General features: G+C 41.8%; 1 protein-coding gene and 1 non-coding gene across 2 annotated transcripts; one reads left to right on the top strand and one right to left on the bottom strand.

Moving 5' to 3' along the window:
• The first annotated feature begins 9,124 nt into the window (after positions 1–9,124).
• LOC123326245 lies at positions 9,125–9,231 on the top strand. The gene has a single exon (XR_006540957.1). It is a non-coding gene; the product is annotated as a U6 spliceosomal RNA (small nuclear RNA).
• Positions 9,232–16,209: 6,978 nt separating this feature from the next.
• Positions 16,210–17,259, bottom strand: LOC110586089 (transcription elongation factor A N-terminal and central domain-containing protein-like). Its single transcript, XM_021696234.1, has one exon. It carries the CDS (start codon positions 17,257–17,259, stop codon positions 16,210–16,212), a length of 1,050 nt encoding a protein of 349 aa, XP_021551909.1.
• Positions 17,260–18,171: the final 912 nt, after the last annotated feature.

The following is an 18,171-nucleotide window of genomic DNA, read 5'->3' as shown; positions in this document are numbered from 1 at the left end:
GTCTCTGTGCGCATATTTGTTAGCTAGGATGTGCTTTCCTTTTGAGGATAAGGGAGGAGGTAGTTGGGGGAAAGGCTGGAAGTTAACAGATACTGTAAGATTCTCAGGTTTTTCCACTGTCAAAAATGTCGACTTTAGTTTTTCATTATTTCCTTTCTTCTCCATTCCATTCTAGCAATGGCCCACCCCTTGCCTGGATTAATGCAATAGCCTCTTAACCTTCCACCTTTTCTCTTATTATTTATGTGCTATTGACCTCATGAAATAGAGTCATCTTAGCTTTGCCACTTATTAGCAGGGTGATCTGGGCCAAGGCATTTATTTTTTCAGAGCCTAAGTTCACTCATTTGTTCAAAATAGATAAAGACAAAAAATGCCCTACTAATACTGTGAAAATTTGTTGAAAATAACTGTGAGAACCAGGCCAGACCACAAAGGCTGGGCCAGGCTAGAGGACTGGAGAGACCAACCAGCTAGTCTTGGCTAAAGGCAACTTCCTCTTTGGTTCACGATTGCCTCAGCTAGCAAAGAGTGCAAGGGGTGGAGGGTGTATAGTGGTGCAAGTGGTAACACTTCCCAGTGCATGCTCAGAGTTCAGTGATTTGGGCAGCTTCTGGAGGTTTCAGTGAAGCAGTTGAGGACAAGGCCTCTTTCTGGGTAATGCTGCTGTATAGATTTTAAGGTGTTCTCTTACTATTAATGCTACTAAATTTCTAGTGCCAGAATGTGCATTATGCTAGATATTTTTGTGTACTTCATTGTATTTGATCAACATGACAAAGATGGAAAGTAGATATAATTATCTCTATTTTACAGGTGTGGTACCAGTAGAAATGTTAAGTAACTTGCCCAAGACCACAAAATCAGGTTTATTTCATTCCCAAGCCTTTTAATTTGAAGTTACAGTTATTATCAAATTATACACTCCTTAAGGTAGGATCTGTGTCATATAACTATTTATCCCCAAGCTGCTTTGAGCATAAAATTTTCTTTGTACATATTTTTTGTTGCATGAATGGGTAGATAACAACTTGTTTTATAGGTTATGGTTTAAAATTAAGGGACTCTGTAAGACTCTTAGACAGTCATTAAGATGTCTGAGAAGACCTCTCTCTTGGAGGTCCAGGCCTAAATTAAACTTCAAAGTTGGGGTGCAGAAGTAAGGAGGATATTTGGGAACACTTAGTGATTTACACTTACATAAGAAGATTTGTAAGGAGAATGAGTACAGAATGATCTTTGTCTAAGGGCCAGGAAAATGCAGTATGAATCAAAAATCAAAAAGAAATCAGGATAATACTGAAACAGTGTTTCCCAAAGTATGTTTCAGGGAACTGTATACCCAAGAAATACTATCTTGTACGATGCTTCTCCAAAAATAGGTCATGATTAAATACAGTCAACTCTTGAACAATGCAGGGTTAGGGATGCTGACCTGTGTGGTCTAAAATCCACCTATAACTTTTGATTCCCTAAAGACTTAACTTCTTTTTTTTTTTTAATTTTTTTTTTTTATTTGCGAGAGAGAGAATGAGAGAGAGCAGGAGAGGGAGGAGGGTCAGAGGGAGAAGCAGGCTCCCCGCCGAGCCGGGAGCCCGATGCGGGGCTCGATGCGGGGCTCGATGCGGGGCTCGATCCCAGGACTCCAGGATCATGACCTGAGCCGAAGGCAGTCGCTTAACCAACTGAGCCACCCAGGCGCCCCAAGACTTAACTTCTAATAGCCTATTGTTGACTGGAAGCCTTACTGATAACAAAGAGTCGATTAACGCACATTTTATATGTTATGTGTATTATATATTGTATTCTTACAATGAAGTCAGCTAGAGAAAAGAAAATGTTATCAAGAAAATCACAGGGAAGAGAAAACACATTTGCAGTACTGTACTGTATTTATTGAAAAAATCTGCATATAAGTGGACCCATGCAGTTTAAACCATGTTGTTCAAAGGGTCAACCGTACATACAGAAACAGAACATAGTATATACTCTTGTAGCCTATGTTAGTGTTTTAAAAGCTGAGAATTCCTATACTTAAAAAACCCTAACAACAATAAAGCCCTTTTTACTCTATTTAACTAGTATTCCCAAACATATTTACCATATATTCTCCCTCCACACTCCGTCATTTATTTGCATACCAAAGAACTAATGGTTATCAGAGCCCACTGAGAAATGCTAGAAAGGAAATTGAGTAGTAGTTGAAAAAAACTCCTTTTCTTTCTCTCTCTTTTTTTTATGCTTTCTTACTTAATATTCAGATAGTTTTGTATTTGTTGATAGAGGTTGGTCAGTTTCATCCATTCACTCAATAAATACTTACAAAATACCTATAAAGCTTGACATGATAGAACACACTTTGAGTTGGTAGATCCTTGATTTCTCTTGTCCTCATGAGGAAGGGAAAAGAAAGGGGTGCAGGAGTCCTGGGGATAATGAGTAATCAAGAGATTTCTGTCCTTCCACATTTAGAAGGTATTAATGCCCAAATACAAGGGTCTAGGTCTCTATTCTGCCATCAAGAAGTTCAGAATTTTATTAGGGTTTCATCCTCAAGTAATTTTTTGGAACCTTAAGGAGCTTCTTCCCAAACCCTTCCATTCTAGCCAGGCAATCTGATAGTCTCTGGCTCTGGAACAGGACTCCACTTCTGCTGGTCCATCTTGTTGCTTTTCCAGGCTGTTGTCTTTTTGTTTCTTCCCAAGGGCAAATAAAAAAGTTTAGTTATAAGACAGCTTAAATCTAGATTTAGGAAAAAAAATCTCATGCTGCAGGTCAATAATTTTGCTAGTTATACTCAAGTTATATGCTCAAATAACAATATTTTACATCTCAGTCTGAAGCATTTGCATATGTGTGTGTATATATATTCATCAAATGTTCATCAAAATGTTGCTTCCAGAATTAAGGGATAGTCTGCACCCTAAAATACAGAAGTTCATTGCAACCTTTCAGATGAGTTTTCCAACTTGAAAAAACTTAAGATCTTGTCTTCTATAGAGGAGGCAATGTAAACATTTTGGACCAAAGAGAATTTCTATAACAAGTGATGTGATTCTGGAGTTTTGCATACATATACAAAACAGTAATGGAGACTTTCTAACTTGAAAAAGCTATGAAGAAGAGAAGAGATCATGGAAATTTCATATATACACTATATATCTAATATGTATAATATTAAGAGGTAGAATCTGAAAGGAAAGACTACTGCATGGATAGTATGCCTGTTTTAGTAGCCTGAGTTCTTCCTGATATGAGGGCTATGTAATTATTTTGGGAAGTGATTCCAATGAACAGGAGTTGGGTTGGGACTACAACACTGAATAGGGAAAGAAGGAAAGACAGGATGTATGACTGACCTGGTCGCTGCTGTGGGTGACTGAGACTCCGTCCTTTGGGGGAAGCTTCTGAGAAACTGTAGAATGATCCTCAGACTCTTCTGCCTTAAAACCAGAGGTAGAGTAGCTTATCTATTGGCTCCCGTGCCCATTGATCCAAGTTGCCCCGTGAGGTACTACTTCCCTCACTTCCAGGTTTGCCCATATGTCAGATGACTAGTGAGTTCCAGTGGGTGAAGAAAAGGCCCAGAGAGGAAAGTGAGACATACCAGCTACTGTCAAGTTCAGCCTGCATTCCTCTCTAAACCATGCCATTTATTTATCATGTCACGTAAAGACCAGCTAAGGTCTTTATCTGGAGCAGCTTCTTAGTTCAAGGGTCAATTGCTCATAAAGCTATGGGCTGCCTGGAGGAAGCACAAATAATATGGAGAGTAAGCTAAAATTAGCACAAATGAGATGGCCTTTGTCAAAGGTGACTCCCGCTCCCTTCCATTTTTTCTGGCTGTCCTTTATTTAGTATGCTTTGTGTACCAGACACTGCATCAAGCATTTCACAAAGATTACCTATTTCTTTCAATCCTTACAAAGTGGACATTGTTACCCTTCCCATATGAGGGTTGGTTGGCAGAAACAGATGTTGTGGATCACTATCTCAGTGCATCCGTGCCTGCTGCCAAAGGAGTGAGAGGCTTAGGCATTTGATAAATATGAGGACAAGTGATTATTTTTACTAAGGCTTGAAAAAGGCCTAGCCAACCCCCAACATTCTGTCTCTTGACTCTGCTTTATTTTTCTTTTGACCATATTATTTATTGGTTTATCTATTTGCTTATTGTTGGTCTCCTGCTACTAGAAATTAAGCTCCTTTGGATTTGGGACTTTATCTGTTTTGTTAGAATAATGTCCGGAACAGGGGAGGTAGTCAATAATTATTTACCACTGAATGTAAAAAGGAAAATGGACTTTCATTGGTATGGGTGCAATGAAGTTTGTTATGTTAAGAACATTTTGATAATGGAATGCTTGGGTGGCTCAGTCTTCTGTCTTTGGCTCAGGTCGTGAACCCAGGGTCCTGGGATTGAGTCCCACATGGGGCTCTCTGCTCAGCAGGGAGCCTGCTTCTCCCTCTGCCTGCTGCTTCTCCTGCTTGTGCATACATAAAATCTTTTTTTAAAAAGAAATTTTTGATAAAATTGGTGATAGACACTGGTATAGGTAAGGGTCGAGTTGCTCAGTTTCAGTGAGCAGGTATAGAGCTCAGTTGGAAGCCCATTGAATATGGAGTCAGTGATAAAGATATACAAAGAAAAGGAATGAAAAAGGAAAAGATGGGTAGAGATTCATTCAAATTACTCCATCTATCAGTATTTATTGGGCACTATCTGTCCCAGTACATACTAGAGGACACACTGGTTTGATTCAATGTGATAAAATGTAGAGGAAAGAGCAAAGGGGGATCAGAAACTGAAAAACTTTAGAAGAAACAGGACTGAAGAAGGCTCTCCATAGGATATGTGTAAGGGCCTGGCCTTCTCTCTGAAGCATCTGTGTGAGTGATTTGTGGTATGTGTTAGGGAAAAGGATTACAGGAAGTTTCACACTAGAGAGATCTGGAGAGAATTTGACTCTGTTGCCAAGTTTTCAGAGTCAAAAAGGGCAAAGCTAATGTTTTCTACTGATGCAGGTCATCAAATGTCATCCAGAAATGGAGAGCAGCTTTGATTTAAAAAAAAAGAAAAAGAGAAAGAAAGAAAGAAAGAAAAAGAACAAACGAACAATTATGTAAAAATTAGCTCCTTGAGGGTGAATTTCTGGAACGTGGTAAGGTTTAGAAAAACTGATAGAAAATATAAACAAAACAAATTATCTTGGGCTTGGGGGATGTGGATGGTGGAGATGGGTGCTGTGTATTCAGCTAGTAATTGAACCAGAACTCTTTGTCCAGTGAATTACTGTTTTCTCCATCAAAGATGAACTGTCAGCCAGACCTGCAAAGGGTTCAAGGAGCCCAACGGTCCCAAGAAGAAATTTGCCCACTATACCGTCTTTGTCTCAAAGTCTCTCTTCTACTGTTGTCTACAGGGTTGCATTTCTTTGTCTGTGGGGCAGGGTGTGGCTGGGGCCTGGACGCTGGAATCAGAAGAGACATTCCTGACTCCCACACAGCCATGTTCCTTCCCTTTCTTTTGGTGGCAGAACTCTAGGGGACCAAATCCTAGGCTGGCATTTCTGGCCTTGCCTAAAACTCTCTGTGCCGTTCTAAAAAATAATATCACTGTTATGTAAGTGATATAAGTCAAGCCAGGAACATGCAGCCCAGGGAAGAAGTACATTTTATGAGTTAGGGGTGAGTCTAAATTGAGGGAATAATTTTTGCCTAGTAGAGGTTACATGTATTATTGAACAGGTTATGAAACAGGTTATGGGACAAACCGTCTTCCAACCACCCAGGCTGGAGAAATTAGAGTCATTTAAAAATTTCTCCCCATCCTTTATGCCCTAGATAGAAGCAGTCTCCAAATCCCAGTCAAGGATCCCAGTGGTCCCAAGAAGAAATGTGCCCACTGTTCCTTCTTTGTCTCAAAGTCTCTCTTCTACTGTTGTCTACAGGGTTGCATTTCCTTGTCTGTGGGGCAGGGTGTGCTTGGGGTCTGGAGGCTGGAATCAGGTTACATGTATTTCTTTAAGACCAATCCCTCCCAGTGATTCCTATTTTTCCTTTCCATGCCCTGCCATCTCCATGGCATAGCTCATGGGCTGGGAGGCAGCTGGAGGAAGCTGAGTATGGACTCTGGAGAAAGACATTCGGGATGTGCATTTTGGCTCTGTAATGTGACTTGGACAAACTAAACTCTCTGCCCCACAAGTTATTCTTAGAAAATGGGATTGATAACACTCCTTACTTTGCAGGAATGTGAGGATTAAATGAAATGCATTTATAAAAATGCAGGTGACTAAACAGTATAGTCCCAATTGTTCTTTTAGATGCGGCGATTAGCAGACAAATGTTTATAAGGATATGCACCAAAATGTTAATGGTGTTTTTATATTGGGGTGGTGGGATTTATGTTTTTTTTTTTAACTTGCATGTTTGTGCTTTCCTATATTTTTAAAATCTCCACAATGAAAACGTATTACTTTTGTACTAAAAATCATACATATGAATTAAAATTCCACCAAACCTTTAAGAACCAGCTGAGATGATACTGGTTTTATTAAAACTTTCCAGATATTCCTGTTGACAGATCCTTTTCTGAGCAAGTTACTGAATCACTTTGAGAGGGAGATGCTCATCTGCAAAATGAGATGTAATAAACTTCAAATGGAAATTATATATATACTATTAAGTATTTATAATATGCATCTTATAAATATACTCACACATACACACTATTCTCTCTCCTTCCTTCTCTCTCTGGGATTTAGAGATGCCCGAGCAATAGAAAGCGCTTAATAAATGCACTTTTCTTTTTCTGAACACCAGAAACACTTTGTACCCCTCTTATAGCATTTACTGTATTTTGCTTTGTATTATGGTTATTTGTGAACTTTCTATATCTGCTACTAGATTATAAGCCCAGTGAAGGCAACAGCTACTGTGTTCTATTCATCTTTGACCACACAGGGTTTAATGTCTCTTTCATTGTAGCTGCTAAATATCCTCATCGAATGACTGAATGCCTAGGTAAAGGAAGAGGCCCTAGAAGTATAAAGGCATACCCCTTTAGGGTTTCAGTTATGCACTGTCTGATGCTGGGCCTGCCAGTGTAGTTGCTCAACACATGTTTGTTGATTGGGTGGGCACACGCAGCAGCAAGGACCCAGCGTTCTTGTGAGGGAAGCCAGAGCCCGGGTGAGTACGCCTGGCCCACTGATGGTGCCGCAGGTGTCTGTGAGGAGGTTCGTTCTTTGAAGTGGATGGAGTTTGAAACTCAGACAGCTGTCCAGGGCCAATCCCTCCCACTGTAGGACCTGCCTCTGATTGCTAAGGACAGGGGAGAGGGGACTGCAACTGAAAGAAACAATGAAGGACATGAAGTTGAAAGAGGGCTGGGATGAAAGTCTTAAGAGACTGAGGAGGAGCAGACAGTCCTGCTTTTGTAACAGGTTGTGGGGAGCAATTCTCCTCAGGTTAGGCTGCAACATCACTGACATCCACCCTCTGTTGGTGACTTTGGCCCAGAAGGACTTCACCAGGTATTCACGAGCAGAGCCAAGACACCTTTATGGAGCTTTACAAACTTAGGGCAGAAGAGAAAGAAAATAAAGGGGCCCCATAGTAGCTGAGAGGGCCAGGGAATACAGCAGTAAGCAAGCACTTTCTAAGGACTTCCATAACCAGTTATACGGGACTTTTCATTATAAATGGAGATTTTGACAGGTTAAATAGAAGTGGGCAGAGCCTGAGTAATGCTGGTTATCCTATTACTATGGTGCTCTTTTCCCCTTTGCTAATGCAAGCCAAGAAACAAATTATATATATATATATATATATATATATATATATATATATATATATATAAAATATGCATTCATGTGCATTCATGGAGTGAAGAGATAGTCTGAAAGAGAAAAGAAGAAATGCAGAAAGGAAAATGACTCATTGACAGAACAGGTGTGCCAGCTGAGACACAAGACAAAATGGAGTGAAGCCCTAGATCTTACTGTAGTATACCTGGCCACTTATAGCTCAGGAAAACATGGTGGGACAAAACCTCACTATGCTAGGCCAATCAGTGGGCTCCCAGGAGTAGGTGAGACCCTATGTGATGTCAGTGGGGGCAGGACTATGAAGAGGTAGGACTTTGAATGTTCACTGGTATTTTCTCGAACATCCTTTGCCAAAAGTTTTGAATATCAATGCCTATCTATTCTCTGGGATATTTGTCTTGGGAAGGAAATGTCGTATGGGGCTGGTATCTGTATGTATATATACATGTGTGCATGTATATTTATGTACATAGGTAGACCAAGAGCAAATAAAAAATCTTTTAAAATACCTGTTCTGTGTATGACAAAATATTGATGATATACTTGGTAAGACCAGAGAAGAACTAAAAAAAAGAATAACTAAAGCAATTAAATATTTGAATAGAACTTCAAGATAGCAATGAAGGAGGTGTTACAGAAGACATAGACAAAAAAATATTTTTTGAGAACTTTCCAGATTTCATCACTGGTTCACATATATCATTTCTTCTGATTCTGTGAGAACACTGTGAGGTGGATAGAGTATCATAGTCCCATATTATAGATGAGCAAACACATTGGGAGGGTAAAGGGATTGTTGAGAGTAAGTGGCAGGTGGAGAACTGAACCTAGGTTTGTAGACTCAAAATCTCTTGCTCTTGTGCTATTGCACTAATGAGCAGTGACATTTTCTACCTTATCTCTCATTTTATCTTTTTTATATAAAACATTTTATATCTTATATACATTATATATTTTAGATATCACCATTCTATCAAAAAATCTGGGTGTTATTCTGATAGGAATAGAAAGTCCACTTTTCCTGAGAATGGCATTTATTGATGCATAGCCTGTTTCTCTGTGATTTCCAATAAAGCTTACGGACATAAAGTTTTTCAAGAATATTACTGGGAATAAGTTTAAGGTGATATTTTAGTTGTTATTCTGAACACCCTGTGTCCACTTTGACTTTGGGTCCCACTGATGACAGCTACCACTTCCCTTGGAAGTTTAGAAGACACCTGACTCCCTGGTGTAGAGGCGGGGGCACTTCTGGAAGGTGGTGGAAGAAAACTTTTAAAAAAGCTTGGGTGGTGCTCGCTTTGACAGCACATTTACTAAAATTGGAATGATGCAGAGAAGATTAGTATGGCCCCTGCACAAGGATGACACGTAAATTCATGAAGCATTCCATATTAAAAAAAAAAAAAGAAAGCTTGGGTGGCTGTGCTGGGCATGGAGATGCAAGGGAGGATTTGTTGCCCTCAGTTCTGGGAATGATGTCAATAGACAGCCTCCAGCCCTTAGCCCCTTTGGGAGTTTCCTCACCAGCGGGCACACATTCCAGGGGATTGCCCACTTCCAATGACCAATCAAAGCAGAGGGTAAAAGTGCAGCTATTTGGGCCCATTCAGGCCAACTCTAAGGGGTTATTTGCTCCAGCATTTCCTGTGGAGTTGACTGAAGCTGCTGGACCTGCATTGCAGCCGGTCTTTTCCCTGTGCCCACTCCTGCTTCCTTTCTCTCCCTTCCAGAGATGTGGATCCCAGAGGCATTCCCTCTTTAACACCCTGAATCCTAAACTCTTTCTCAGAGCCTACATCTTGGAGAACTTGAACTGTAACAATTCAATTTATCTGTACTTTCTTTTGGAGCAGGGGTAGGTAATTTTCTATAAAGGGCCAGATAGGAAATATTTCAGCCCTTGCAGTCCAACCCTGGCTTTGTAGTGTGAAAACAGCCATAGATAATATGTGGATAAATGAGCATGGCTGTGTTCCAATAAAACTTTATTTACAAAAAGAAGCGCTTGGCTGGATTTGGCCTGTGGATGTAGTTTGCCAGAGAATTACTGATTACTGAGAATTACTGATTCATTTCAGATGATTGGAGAATTCTGGTGAATTCCTGATTAATTTCTTCATGCCCAATATTGCCTAAGTTACAAAGCAGCTCATTATTGTGCATAGTGAGTGCTGAATGCAGGATAAAGCAGTAAGATACACTCTTAACAGAGCTAACAGCCCACAAATACAGTTTCAACATAAGACAGATTTATGACCTAATGCTAGAAGGTACTTTTAGAGGTTATCTTCTGCTCTAGGCAGAGCTGTTCCCCTTTAGCCTGGTTCATTAGCAACTTGGCATCCCCTTCTCTGGATCCATCGAGATGGAGAAAGAAGACTCCCAAAGGGAAGAGGGAGGGAAGGAAAGGGCCAAGGCCTCTGCCAGCACTTTTTTTTTTTTTTTAAGATTTTATTTATTTAGGGCGCCTGGGTGGCTCAGTTGGTTAAGCGACTGCCTTTGGCTCAGGTCATGATCCTGGAGTCCCAGGATCGAGTCCCGCATCGGGCTCCCTGCTCAGCGGGGAGTCTGCTTCTCCCTCTGACCCTCCCCCCTCTTGTGCTCTCTCTATCTCATTCTCTCTCTCAAATAAATAAATAAAATCTTTAAAAAAAAAGATTTTATTTATTTATTTGACAGAGAGAGACAGCAAGAGCAGGAACACAAGCAGGGGGAGTGGGAGAGGGAGAAGCAGGTTTCCTGCCAAGCAGGGAGCCCGATGTGGGACTCGATCCTAGGACCCTGGGATCATGACCTGAGCCGAAGGCAGACGCTTAACGACTGAGCCACCCAGGTGCCCGCTCTGCCAGCACTTTTGCATATGTTATTTCTCTTCTTTCACACAAACTGTGTGTATTTATGTCCCCGTTTTGCATAGAAAGTGATTGCCTCAGAGAAGGTAAGGAGGCTGCTCTGCAGAGCTTGTAAACATTGGAACTGATTTTAAACCCAGGTGTGTGGAACTCGAGAGATCGTGCCCTTTCCAGTCCTCCAGGCTGACCTGTCAGCTTGGCCTTGGATTGGAGATAGTTCTTTAAACCTGATCATTTCTGCCTGAGAGGGCTTGGCACAAAGAGCTGGATCCTAGACCAGCTTTCATGGCTCTGTTCCTGGGTTTCATTGGAGGCTGAGTTTCCACATTTTTGCCATTAGCCAGGTCTGGGCCATGGCATCTGATGAGTTGAAGCTGTTGGATGCCTGGGACCAGCTGGTTGGTGCTGGCTTTGAAGTTCACTTTCAATCCTTGCAGGTATGAGCATGGTGGGGGCCCTGCACCAAGTCCTATCACCTTCCTTCTGTCAGGCAACTGTCATCACCCCACAGAGCTTTTATTCACAGCCTGTTGTCAGGAAGCTGGCCAATTCCTTGGGAAGGTGAGAGAGGAAATTAGGAGGCTGGGGGCTGGGAGGAATCATGCTATCGTTATGCTCTTACCTTAGGGCTGATGGAAATAACACTGCTCTGGCACCTGGAGAGCTGGCTGGAGCCCAGGCTCTGCTGCACGTAAGCAGCGTGGTCCTGGGTGAGTCCTGTAATGTCTTTGAACTGCTCTTCTCACCCGTGTAAGAAGGATAAGTATTCTAGCTTGCCTACCTACTGCATGGTGCAGTTGTAAGGATCAACTTGAGTGACACATGAGAGAAAGCAGCTGGAGAAGAAGCCAAGGGCATAGTCCAGTGGTTCTCACACGTCAGTGTACGTTAGAACCATCTGAAGGGCTTGTTAAAACAAGAGTCCTGGGGCTACTCTCAGAGTTTCTAACTCAGTAGACCTGTGGTGGGGCCTGGGACTTTGCATTTCTAACAGGTTCCTTACTCATCCTCCAAGACCTTTTTCAAGTTTTTTTTTCCATGAAACCTTTCTTTGGTAGCGCAGGTCCGGCTGGTCTCACCTCTGAACTTTGAAACTGGGCTGTCCCATGGTTTGTACTCCTGTGTAATGGCACCCATGATGAGCACAGTGGTGGCTGCCTGGAGTGCTCTCTTGGGCAGGTTGCTGGAGCCACATCCTGGCTCAGGGCAGAGTGCTGGCACTTATTCACATAGGTGTGGACAGGGAGGTGGCGGTGTGCATAATAGATATTTGTCATCCCTGACTTAAGAGACTCTACTGTATTTTCTGTGTGCTAGGCTTGCCTTTACAATTAAATTATACACTTCTTGATGACAGATACAATGTCTTTTACTGCTGTCTCTTCTGTGGTACTTGGCTTAGAACAAATCACCCTGAGCTCTGAGTTCCCTGAGCACAGGGCCATCTGTGTCCTGTTCGTTTTGACTTCTGAAAACTAGCACAGTGCTGCTAGGCCATGGCAGTGGCTGCAAATATTCTTTGCTCAGTCAAATAATGCTTTTCGAATACTGGAAGAATATTTCTCAAGTTTTTGTTCTGGTCACAAATCTAACAACTACAGACATGAAGCACTTTCAACTTAATCTACGTTATTGACACGCTTTGCACTATTTCCTTAAGCCTAGGCAATCAAGAAACCAGTAAGTCAAGCCTTGATTTGCAGTGTTTGTCCATTTTTGTGGTGAAGGTACTTCCGTCCTGTTAATTTCAAGCTCCCAGGTTGATACCACTGAATACAGAGCTGGGAAGAGGTGCACAGCAGCATCCTTCTCTACAGTTTTTCCACCATGCACATACAGTAGATGGAAATAAACTCAAAGCACAAGTGACTGTAAACTTATTAGGAAGTGATGGGTTTTGAGTATTTATTACCTTTTACAAATATTATTGACTTGTTCATAAGTTTGCATGATTTAATTATTAATAATGGCCGTGTTTAACACCTGGTTTGTACAATTCCTGAAGCTTTAACAACTGGTTCGCATGAAGTTTTCTTTAGCACACCACTGGATGAATTGGTATAAATCTGCAGAAGTTAGAATTTTTTTAGTTGCAAGTCATAAAATCTTAACCTAAATTGCCAAGAGAGATAATTTTGCCTTACAAAATTTAAAGTGTACAGAAGGGTAAGTTCGGTCTGGCGTCAGGCCAGGTGTCATTAGGACCTATTCTCTCTTTCTGTCCTCTGTGTGGTGTCAAGATGCTTGCCTACAGCTCAGGCCTCATTGTCCAAGGTTTCAGTCATCCAGAGGAGCAAGGACTTGGCCCATTGGCTCTGATTATGTTCTGTGTTTGGCTCTGGACCAGGCACCGGAGTGGGGGAAGTGTGAGGCTCTCTGCCACAGTCTGATTTATCTCCCTTCACCATCCGTTCATATGTTGAAACTTTAACCTCTAGTATGATGGTATTTGGAGATAGGGACCTTTGGGAGGTAGTTAAATTTAGATGTGGCCACGAGGATAGGGTCCTCACGATGAGATTAGTGCCTTTATAAGACCAGAGAGCTTCCTCCTTCTGCCATCTAAAGATGTAATGAGAAGGCAGCCATCTGCAAGCCAAGAGGAGAGGCCTCATGGGGAACCAAACTGATTGGCATCTTGATCTCGGGCTTCCCAGCCTCCATACTGTAAGAAATAAGTTCTCATTGCTTAAGCCACTCCATCTGGTATTTTGTTATGGAACCCCAGACCGACTAAGACTCTCCTTCTCCAGGCTCGCCCTGGCAGTTTCACCCAAGCATGTGGACTGAGAGTGGAGAGGGGTTTCCTCATAGGAAATTCCAGGTATCATTACTGGAAGGGTGGTTGGAAGCAGACAGCAAAGCAAACATCCATTGTAAGCTCTCTCTCCCTCTGGACAGAAGGAATAGTTTCTTGGCTCAGAGGGTGCAGGTGTCAGGGAAGCCTTTCTGGAAAAATGATTGGATCACTCCTTTTGTGTACAAGTGGGAAAAATGGGAAAGGAAAGAATGGACACCTGAGGCGGAGCCACAGTCCAAGCAGCTCCATGATTTGTGGGCTTGCTTTTGATGGAGTTTAGGGCAGGCCACTGGAGAATGTGCCACTTCGGCATGTGGATTATTTCAAACTGGACAGTCAAGGCCTGAAAGACTCAGGAAGAGCTTTTTACCTCTCCCTTAACCACCTAAAAGAATTTAGTTGGGGGGTCTGGTCCCAGAGAGGGTTATCACCAGAGATAACCACAAGGAGTCCGGGCTAGGTGTGGTAGGCTAGGAAGAGTTTGGAGAGGCCTGTTTGTTAGGATTCCTCTCTCTGTTCCATTGTCTGTGCATGGCAAAATAAACTTTTTTTTTATTTTTTTAACCAAACATTTGCTCTTCCCATCTTCCTGTGGATTGTCTTCATTCCCTTTGAAGCCCAAGATCCCTTCCTCCTTCTTAGCTCAGGATGACATATAAACCTCAATTTTTTGACTGTCTTTTAGCCTCATAGCTTCAGGGTCCCTGTATGTAGAAAATTAAATTTATTTGTTTTTCTCCTTTTAATCTGTCTTATCTCAATTTAATTATCAGACCAGCCAAAGAACCTAGAAGGGAAAAAAAGGGCAAGTGTTCCTCTCCCACACCTCCCACCAGGGGAGCATGGCAAGATGTTTGTGGCAAAAAGAACTACTGAGAATTTTGTTCCATGAGTCCCAGGGTTCAAACTTTAGCTACTTGGGTGAGAAGACTGTGCCCAGGAATGGAAGCTCTAAAAAGAAGTATCTTCACTGGGGAAGTATCTTGCTGATACTAGGAGCATCTTGCTGGGGGTTTGGTGTGAATTCTGAACTGACCAGCCATCACAACACTCCTAAAGACCTATCACTATTAGATCAAGAGAAGGCCCTTAAATTTGGTGTGTGAAGTTGTGTAGGTGCCCAGACAAATGAGTGCAATATGAAGGTCACAGCTGATATCTCCACTAGGAAATTTTGGAAGAAAAAGAGCTGGGGTTAGCAGTGGGCAGGTACGGATGCAGTCTCTTATATGAACTTCTAAGGAGGCAAAATGGAGAGAAACTGAATGGAACCAGATGTTGATGTATCTGTTCCAACCTAACAACTTGGTCCTTCAGGGTCAGTCAGGGCCATGGGTACAGGAGAGAATGCCAGGCTTTCTGGCCAGCAGCAATTCCAAAATTCTCTCTATCCCTGGAGGTCAACAAGACATTGACCTGGGTTAGCCCTGTACTTTGGAGTTTTTGTGCAGTACAGTGGGGCCAGGAGAAACCTGCCATATGCATATAGGATATTACAATACAGCGAGAATCTCCTATATATGCTGAGCACTGTGCCAGATGTTATTACACACACACCAGCTTGTTTGATTCCCTCAACTACTCTGTATTACAATCAGTTGTCCTCATTTGCAGAAGAGGAAACAGGCTCAGAGGCCACAGTTACATAGCTAGTAAGTGGCATTGCTAAGCTCTAACCCAGTTCTTTCTGACTTCAATGGCAATGTTGATTTCCTCCATTTGATGATGAGCTATAGATGTAGCAGCCTTTGGTTGAGCACTAATCATAAATGCAATCATCACTTTAGCTATTCTTGAGGGCAGGGTTGTGTCTCATTCACAATCATACCCCCAGTGGCTAGTGGTGAAAGTTAAGAAAATACAGGATTACATATACTTTTCTTAATAACCCTTGGCATAGGTGTTTAAAAAATTCCACTTTAGAAAAGAGGAAACTGAACCTCAGAGAATTTAGATACTTTTTCTAAGTTCTCAGAGACTGTTATTCAAACTCAGGTCTGTGTGAATTCAAAACTGATGATCTTTACATTCCTTGGTATGTCTCCCCCATTGACCTGCCCTGTGCTACTCAGCTTCTCTCCCCACTGGGTAGATGCAAGTCAATTGTGGATGGAGAGAGGGTGGCAGTGGTGGTGGGATGTGCATCAGTTTGGCATTGAGAGAAGGCAAGAGGTGGACCAGTAAGCTGGATTCAGGCTCAGGCCCTACTCCTCTTTCAGTTGGAGTCCTGCTTAATTTATTCTGATTTCTTAAGATTTCATTTTTTACCCCCAAATAGGAGATTTTTTTTTCTACCCTCAGGAACAGCAAATATTTCATGTACAGAAAATATTATTCAGAGGCATCTTTGGTTTTTATTTTTATTTTTTAATTTATTTTTGAAGATTTTATTTATTTATTTGACACAGAGAGAGTACAAGCAAGGGGAGCAGCAGAGACAGAGGGAGAAGCAGGCTCCCCACTGAGTAGGGAGCCCGAGGTGGGGCTTGATCCCAGGACCCTGGGATCATGACCTGAGCCAAAGGCAGATGCTTAACTGACTGAGCCACCCAGGCACCCCATCTTTGGTTTTTAAAAGTTAACGTTTAATTTATTAAATTTCTGAATTCAGAAGCCTAGTTTTTCCTTAAAGATCAGTTTACAAATCTTATTATTCCATTTACAAGTTTAATAAATGTCAGTTACTTTTTTTTTTCTTGGTTAAGAGAACATTTATTTACCATCACAGGCAGACCCACTTGCTATGATACCACCGCTCCCCACATTCATTACAGATCACATAGGTCATCATCTCTTCATCTGGATTTGAATTCCGCACCCAACTTGGCAGGAAAAGTGTTCCTCTGGTGATTACAGTGACCTTGCAATTGAACTTCTCACAGCGTCTGCATTTTATTTTCTTTGTCTGCGTGCCCTCAGTGGCGTGGGGAAGGTGATGTTCCTGTATGCAAGATTCCGTGTAGGAGGCTCTCAACTGCTTCAGTTCCTTGCTTGCCATCTCCATCACCGTCATTTCGGCGAATTCTCTCGGAGACGTGGTCCTAGAGAGCAAGTTCTGTTGTAAATGAAAATTTTTGGGGTTCTTCAGATTGGCAACTTTGCTTCTAACACAAGTTTTGTACTTTTTGAGGTTCTTCAAACGAAGGGTAAAAATGTGCCCTTCAATTTCTCTTGCAAAGTTCTGCCACAAATCAGCTTTGGACTGATCTGTGCAAGAACTCATTAAAGCTTCATAAAGAAGTTCTGTGCACTTAGCTCTCACAGGTACTGTGGGATCCAGCGACTCACTGGATCTCTGGTCAGTGGATTTTGGGTCACCACCCCTGAAATGCTCCTCCCTGGGCTCCATTTGACTCGTGCCATTTTCAGGCACAAGTGTTTCAATGGCTCTTGCAACATCGTGGGGTGATGAATTAGAACTGGAGCCGCCTGATATCTCATCCTGACTTGGGTCATGAGAAAGTCCGCAGTTTCCTTCATTTCTGCCCGTAGGGAATGATTTAGGGCTGTCCCTTGGTTTGAAGTGGAGATCCTTATAAAGAGCTTTCCATTCTGACAGCAAACACTTGCCTTTCTTTTTCAAAGCCACTGTAGGATAGTTTTTGAGGACTCTGTACACCGCCCTGACCATGACAGTCTCCTGGAGATGCTCTTTAGTCACATGAAGAGTCTCCAGCTCAGTAAGGTGGTTGCCAAGATCCTCAAAATTCCTTTTAGACATCAGTTGCTCGATAAGGGATGTTTTGGCAGCTACCTGCTTCTGGTCAGACATCTTTACAGCTCTTAACAGCAGAAGGCAATGTACATTTATTGAAGTCCATGTGCCATACACATTCATGTCATCTCCATCCTCACAATGAACCCGAGTCAAGTATATGGCTTATCTCCATCTTACAGATGAGGAAACTGAGAAGCGCAGGAGCTCGGGAATCTCGGGAGACCTCCACGTCGAGAAACGTCAATTACTTTTAAGGAAGCCTTTGATTAATAATTAGGCCCACTTACAGACTTATACACCTCTAAGCTTTTAAACCCCATTTATGAATTGAATATCTTAATCTCATTTGAAATCCTTCAATATTTTGATAAAATAATCTTTCTCAACTTCTAAGTAACTCTTATAAATTTAATAAAATAAACTTACATAGATGGTGATTCTTAAGTATTCTTAGTGGTTCCAATACTGTACATAACCTTAGAAAGATTACACTTAAATATACCAATCAAGATTACTCATATGTTTCAAATTGGGTTTTTTAGTGCAGGTAAATTTTATAATAGGCCAAACAACTTCTTTTGAGTATTACAAATACTTATACTACCAAATAGGCACAGATTTATCCTTAATACGTAAATATTAATGTTCTAAGTGTGAGTCTCTTAAACATTTTATTCTTAATTCTAAATTTTCCCAGAGTTGAAAGATGCTTATCCACTGAGGAAATAATAATGCCATCCCAAGCAATTTGGGGAGAATTCAGAGATTTTAGGTAGGATTGTACCTGGATTTCTGCCTGCCCTATTTGTAGCCCAAACCTGAACTTCATCCTGTTACAGGTGGTCGGGCTTGCATACAAGGCTGCACAAACTGGTATGGCCACAAAGGTACTTACCAGGGTATCACTCGTGCTTACTCTCATTTTATTCCACTAAGCCCTGTCCCACCCAGGCTACTGACGGAAGC

This window comes from Neomonachus schauinslandi, chromosome 11, assembly GCF_002201575.2.
Source record: "Neomonachus schauinslandi chromosome 11, ASM220157v2, whole genome shotgun sequence".
Lineage (NCBI taxonomy): Eukaryota > Metazoa > Chordata > Mammalia > Carnivora > Phocidae > Neomonachus > Neomonachus schauinslandi.
Note: the sequence above shows the minus strand (reverse complement) of the source record. Positions and strands in the feature narration are given on the sequence as shown.

Coding starts and splice junctions, on each gene's coding strand:
- LOC110586089 (XM_021696234.1), bottom strand. CDS start 17,259: ATGTCTGACCAGAAGCAGGTAGCTGCCAAAACATCCCTTATCGAGCAA.